The 6,618-nt window shown below is 37.4% G+C and overlaps 1 protein-coding gene across 1 annotated transcript; it reads left to right on the top strand.

The window, feature by feature from the left end:
• Positions 1-1,925: 1,925 nt before the first annotated feature.
• On the top strand, positions 1,926-5,106 carry LOC114725747 (F-box/kelch-repeat protein OR23-like). The gene is made up of 2 exons (XM_028912312.1): positions 1,926-3,033; positions 4,557-5,106. The coding sequence occupies exons 1-2, from the start codon at positions 2,054-2,056 to the stop codon at positions 4,846-4,848; spliced, it is 1,272 nt and encodes a 423-aa protein (XP_028768145.1). The 5' UTR covers positions 1,926-2,053; the 3' UTR covers positions 4,849-5,106.
• The last annotated feature ends 1,512 nt before the right edge of the window (positions 5,107-6,618 follow it).

The raw sequence follows: 6,618 nt of genomic DNA, 5'->3' as shown, positions 1-6,618 counted from the left end.
TTTACGATAACCACTTAAATAAATAATTTTTTTGATAATTATTGATCATTGAGTTGGATCGGTCTAATACAATAATAGCGTAACATAAACTTGTATTTCTCAGGATGGTGATGCAATGGAAGCCTAGTGGACTTTTCTATATAAATAACATGATATCGAATTGAATTGAACCAGTCGACAATGATCTAATTTCTGCATTATTTATAACATGCTCATTTTGACATTGAACACGGAATTAACAAAATATTTTCTTCTAAAATAAATAATTAAACACAGAATGTCCGAAAAGGAGGTCGGTAATATTTGATGATTCCATCTTGGAGTGTTCTATATTTTGTTTATGCATTGACGGTCAAGGAAATGTGGAAAATTGGTTTGGTGACACAATTATTTATTATTCGCACATTTTCTCTAAACAGAAAATGCTTCCACATACCCCCGTAAGCATTAATTTCAAATCTTTATTTTTATTTTATTTTCCTTTTCATACTAAAGAGATCTCAAGATGTACCATTACTAAGGTGGTGTCCATTAATAGTGAGTTCATCTTCATCTAAATGCCACTTTATTTGCGCTCTGTAAATGATTTTGGGGAAGAGGTTCAGTTTGGTGCGCAAAAGAAGAAAGAAAAAAAAATGATAATAATTTCAACGAAGCAGAATATGATTTACTATTCGATACAAATTAAAAAAAATAACGAATTATATACTAATAAAGGTACGAGTAACAAACATTATTTGTCTCAATTTTTTCCCAGAATATGCATCGCAGGTATTATTCAACAAATGAGATTCTCCATTTCAGCCCTAGTGTTATATCTTTTTTTTTTTATAAATAAAACCTAATGCTATATCTGGGTCATTACATCGTTTAAGGTGGGAAACGCGCAAAGCATCTTGGACCAAGTTTGTTTTCTGAGCCTATCTGGGACCATGTTAAGCCCAAAAGGATTGGGTCCCATCATGCCCAGACAACTAGTCCATTAGGGCCCCACAGTTTGCTGTGGGCCATTTTCCTAATTAAAAGTATGATAGAAACTATCACAAAAACGAAGCCCACCACACCATTGGATATGGGCTTAACGTCGTCTGGATTATATAACAGTCGTTCTGTGAAGCACAAATCAGACGCATAGCCCTAAATTTTATGAAATTTTACAAACAGCTAATATTTGAATAGCATGATTTATTATGAGTTTTTTTTATTTACATTAAATATTAACATTAATATGAACTATATCCTTCCATCATTAAATATAAGGGCGTGCAACCTATTGGGCTGTTTCATGTCAATTGTCGAGTAACTATGTCTTAGTCTTATTTTAAATAATAATGCCACTTTCGGTCTTTAATATAAGACCTTATTTGACTTTTAGTCCGGTCCTAAATATAAGACCCCAATCTATTGTCTCTCAAATTTATTCATCTTTTTCTAAAAAAGTCTTTCTAATAATAATAGTTCTAACCAATAAACTTGATTAGTAAAAATATTTTAAGAAATGCAACACTTATTTATTACTCCCTCCGTTCCTTATTATAAGAGACATTTGATGCTTATGGCATGTTTTTATATATAAGAGACACTTAAATATTATCTCTACTTTTTTGTATTGATTTCTTATTTTATCCATATTTATTGTCTCCAACTCACTCTTTCTCCTTCCCACTTCTTTTTCTTTTAATAATTTACCATTGTTCTCTCTCCTTATTAATGAGGGCATTTTTAGAAAAAAATTATACTTTTTTATATATTAATTGTTCTTAACTAATTTTAACTGTTTTTTTAATCAACGTAATAATAAGGAACGGATGGAGTATTAACTAAGTTAACTTAAACCAAGCATAAGAAGCATCCAGCGGGCTGGTAGATATATAAATAATAGATCCTTAATAAAGGCATTAGAGAAAGCAGTGCCTTTTCCCTGTACTCGCAAGTCGTAATACACTGCCGATTGCTAATTTGCCATTCCCGGTCTGCATCGTGGTGAGCGGGGCCTGAAAGTTAGCGTCTTGTGTCTTGGCGAGCAAGTCAGAAGGCCGAGGGCCAATCTCAAATGATCGAATCTCTTCCTCCGCCGCCTTCGCCACCTCAGCCCACTCCCCCACCGGCTATCGATCAAAGTCTCACCTTGATTCCTGGCCTCCCCATCGACGTCGCCGCCCTCATCTTCTCTTTTATCCCTTACTCTCACCATGCTCGCCTCAAGCCCACCTGCAAATCATGGAACCTCTTCCTTTCCTCCAGAAATTTTATCTCTTTCCGCCGTCACCACCGTCTCCTCTCTCACCTCCTCTGTATCTTCCCTCAGGACCCTTCCTTAGCTTCCCCTTTTCTCTTTGACCCTTCCTCCCTCGCTTGGTGCCCTCTCCCCCTTATGCCCTGTAATCCCCATGTCTATGGCCTCTGTAACTTCTCCGCCATTTCCGTAGGCCCTTACCTCTATGTACTCGGAGGCTCCCTTTTCGATACCCGATCGTTTCCGATTGATCGCCCCTCCCCGACTTCCTCTGCTTTTCGTTTCAATTTCTATGATTTCTCCTGGGAACGCCTTGCCCCTATGCTCTCACCACGTGGCAGCTTCGCCTGTGCCGCCGTCCCTGACTCTCAACAGATTCTGGTGGCCGGTGGTGGGTCGAGGCATACGATGTTCGCGGCCGCTGGAAGCCGAATACGTTCCGTTGAGAGGTACGATATTGGGAAGGATGAGTGGGTTGCCATGGATGGTTTACCGAATCACCGGGGGTGTTGCGTTGGTTTTTTGGTTGGGAATCGAAAAGGGGACAGCAGGGAGTTCTGGGTGATGGGTGGATATGGTGCTTCAAGGACCATTTCGGGTGTTTTCCCTGTCGATGAGTATTATAAGGACGCGGTGGTGATGGAATTGAAGAATGGGTTTGATAACGGGAAGTGGAGAGAGGCTGGCAACATGTGGGAAGAAGGAGAGAGGATGAGGCTCGGAAAGATTGTCGTTGTCGAGGACGAGAACCAAGATTGTCCCGGCATTTTCATGCTCGATAGGAATGAGATTCTGAGGTACGGTCTCTCTCTCTCTTCTCTCTTGTGTGTCTTTGACTGTGATGGATACAATTATTAAGTTATCGTTCGTAATGGTGGCTAATAGTAATAGTCAATTCGTTCTAATTAACGGATTATAAGTTCAATTTCTGATTTACTTCTGGCTGCCCAAATGTATGTGTTTTTGAACTGCACTAAGCAATGTGCTTGGCTTGAATGTTTGGTTGCTGATGCTTGATCTTCTTCTGATTTTCGTTTGGATTAGTTAGTGTTAATAATAAGACGTATGAATGATCTCTAGTGTAGATATATGAGGATGGTGAGTAGTTGAGGCTATATTATTTGATTTGGTATTGTTGAATAGAAAGAGAGTCTCCGCTCTCCTTTTGTTTTTTGTTTTTGTTTTTGCTTGAATGATACTTTTATCATTACATTAAAAATAAAATTATTCGAGTAAAAGCTTATTGTGGAGCCTTGGGCCATTTCGGTGCTTGATTGAAAGTAATGATGTAACCCTTCATTTGCGCCTATAGTTTCGTCCAAAATAATAGTATGTGGTGTATACTCTGGCATATCATATAGATCAGTTTGCACTTAGCACCTGTGAATTTTCCCCCCATTGAGGCAGGTTGATCTCTTATCATAGCATAGTTTAATTGTGGTTTCTTTTGTAAAAAGCCAGCTAAAGATGCTTTCTTACAAGCTTGTAAATACTACCTTCGGTTGTTAATATTAAAGCTAGTTGATTAATTTGAGTAAATTAAGAAAATTAGTTAAATTAGTTATTTGAAATAAATAGGTATTGTCTTTTCTAAGTCCTTACTAATCAAGTGTATTAGTTAGAATTATCTTTGGAAAAAATGAATATGAAAGACAAAGTGGACTGGGTTCTTATATTTAGGACCAAAATAAAAGTCAAACGAGTTTTTATATTAAGGACCAGAGGTAGTACATATTTTTAAGTAACAATAGCTAATCTTTTGTATTTTCCTAGATTTGATTACAAAAATTGTAGTATTAGTCGGCAAACTTAACAGTTACTTATATCAATAAGAGAACAGGGGTGTTCATTGAACGGGTTTTCCCTTGGCTAGTTATGGCTAGTTAAGGTCGCTTTGAGCTTGCTTTTTTATTCTTATAGTCTCCTCTGTATTTGTGAACACCCCTTATTTTCATCTATCTGAGTTAGATTTCCTTCATCTTGTAACCATCTAGTGTTTGGGTTCTTCAATAGTTTCCTCCTTCCCCTCCTTCTTTTGCTCTTTTTGGTTTTCAGCGTTGCTTCTTATTACTTAAATGTGCAAGTGGCATCCAATTCCAATATGATTTCTGTGCTCTTGAATTGGTTGCTCTTTTTGTTAGGCTCCTTTTATTGAGCTGTGCTAATTGCCGCTCTTCTGAGCCATTTGCACACATAGTGGCGCCGGTAGTTTTGCAAGCAGCTATGTTGATAGCACCCTACATTCTTTTAAATTAGAATTCCAAAACTTTTTGAAGTTTTAGTATTCTTACTGACTCTTAATGTTGAATGCTCCTTGCAGATATGACATGTCTTCGAATTGCTGGCTGTATGAGTCTCGTGTGCCAAGAAAAGCTCCCCGTAACTCATCATTTGGTTATGTAGTATTAGGTGGGGAGCTGTACGTTATGACGCATTCAAGTGTTGATATGGCTGAAACAAGGAGGAGAACCAGACACCACAAGAGGACGGGCACTCTGTTTATACAGATCTATAACCCCAAGAAGAAGACTTGGAGAACTCTAGTCACCAAGTTGCCCTTCAATTACCCCATTGATATTAGTACTACAGTACTGAGCTCAGTTTGTCTGTGAATTGGTAGGTTTAGGAATGCTCATGAAATTCTGGTGGAATCATGTTGTTGATTCGCATTCTTATTTGCAGATATATTTGTATATACGTGTATCTACTGAATGTTGAGTAGGGTATAGTTCATTTTTCTTTTTTATTAGGAGGGGATAATCTGTACTTTGGGTACGAGGAACATAAAGTGTGTGAACATTGAAGTACAGATATTTGTATGGATAATGAAATGGATTACATCATATGCTGCTTAATTTTATCCTAGAAAATAGTTGTACTGGGCACATATTATTTTGCCCTCCTTGTGGATATACTTTAACGATCGATTACGGATGATGCCATTCTACTCTATGAGGTGTTTAAGGCCTCTGCATAGTGTGGCTTCAACAGTCTTCGTCTATCATCAATTTGTGCTGATTGGATAGCTTGTTGTAGTCCAAGAGGCCAAGACAAAAAGCCTCCAATCAAATCACTACACCCCCGGTGGGGATGCTGGGGATGCCTGCGACCGTGGAGGGTGGCTGCCTGCCAATGTGTTCCCGTTTTGCTCTCTTTCATTAATTTGGATTTTTGAACAGTAATATATTCACAAAAAATTTAAGAAAGAAAGAAACTAAAAGTTCATCAACTCCTCTAAGGAACGACTGGTAGGCAAGGTATTTTACTTGCCCCTTAAAAACCAAATGCACGATAATTGTGATTTTTGTGCGCGCGCGCGCGTTTTGATTGTACAGGCTGCGAGGATCCTTGGATCCATTTTTTGAAGCAGAACGATCAAGATCCTATCGATGATAGAAATTTTTTTTAATGTTTACAAACACGTTTCTTAACATTATTTTGAAAGTTAGAAAGCACAAAAAGATACAAGGCTTTTTTAGGAGTACCATGTTAAAAAAATGTAAGGCATTTTTTGTCTTTTAAGGTGTTGATAAGATTTTCCTTTCTTTTTTTTTTAAACAATAAAGCCCTTACTTGGATGTGTTCCTAACTGAGACATCTAATTAAATGAGGATGACCATGAAACACACACACACACATTTAAAGCCCAGTAACTAACTTATTTGGGGTCTACATTACCTAAAAGCGTCTTATAAGGTGGGAACAGTGCCTAGCCGTCCAAAAAATACTCAACAAAATATTTCTTTCAATTGTTACCATACAGAACTGTAACCCCATGTTTAGTTTCTCGTTTATTTTGTTGCTGAAGATGTTATCTCATTTATTTTGTTCTTCAATATAGCAAGGAAATGATTAGAAAAATTTACTTTGGAGTTTGGAGTGAAAGTTGCCAGGAACGCTAAATCTGAAACTGGGTATTTACAATGTTGCATATTAATGTTTACCAATTGATTCAAACAGACGACACTACAAAAAAATATGTTAATTCTAGCGGTTAGAGTGTTACATTTCTAGCAGTTTTAACCGCAACAAATCAAATTTGTAGCGGTTAAGGAAACCGCTAGAAAAACAGGTGCAAGAAAAAATTTCTAGCGGTTATCGCAACCGCTACACATCATGGTCAAAACGATAGAAAATTTCTAGCGGTTTCTAACCGCTAGAAAATATCTGAAGGAGACACATACCTAGCAGTTATAAAACCGCTAGAAAAGTTCCCGGAAAAAAATTTCTAGCGGTTTTATAACCGCTAGAAACCTGCAAAACGAAATCCATTTTGCCGGGAATTAAATAATTTCAGTAGCACGCGAAAATTACTAGCGGTTATAGAACCGCTAGAAATGTTTGGAATAACCGCTAGAAATGTTTGGGAAATTAAATTTTCC

This window comes from Neltuma alba, unplaced genomic scaffold (assembly GCF_004799145.2).
Source record: "Neltuma alba isolate B1F8T4 unplaced genomic scaffold, ASM479914v2 tig00012268_pilon, whole genome shotgun sequence".
NCBI classification, from domain to species: Eukaryota; Viridiplantae; Streptophyta; class Magnoliopsida; order Fabales; family Fabaceae; genus Neltuma; species Neltuma alba.
Note: the sequence above shows the minus strand (reverse complement) of the source record. Positions and strands in the feature narration are given on the sequence as shown.

Excerpts from the sequence above, each read along its gene's own strand:
- LOC114725747 (XM_028912312.1), top strand. The coding sequence starts at position 2,054 with ATGATCGAATCTCTTCCTCCGCCGCCTTCGCCACCTCAGCCCACTCCC. Across the intron at positions 3,034-4,556 it reads GATAGGAATGAGATTCTGAG|ATATGACATGTCTTCGAATT; the intron begins GTACGGTCTCTC and ends TGCTCCTTGCAG.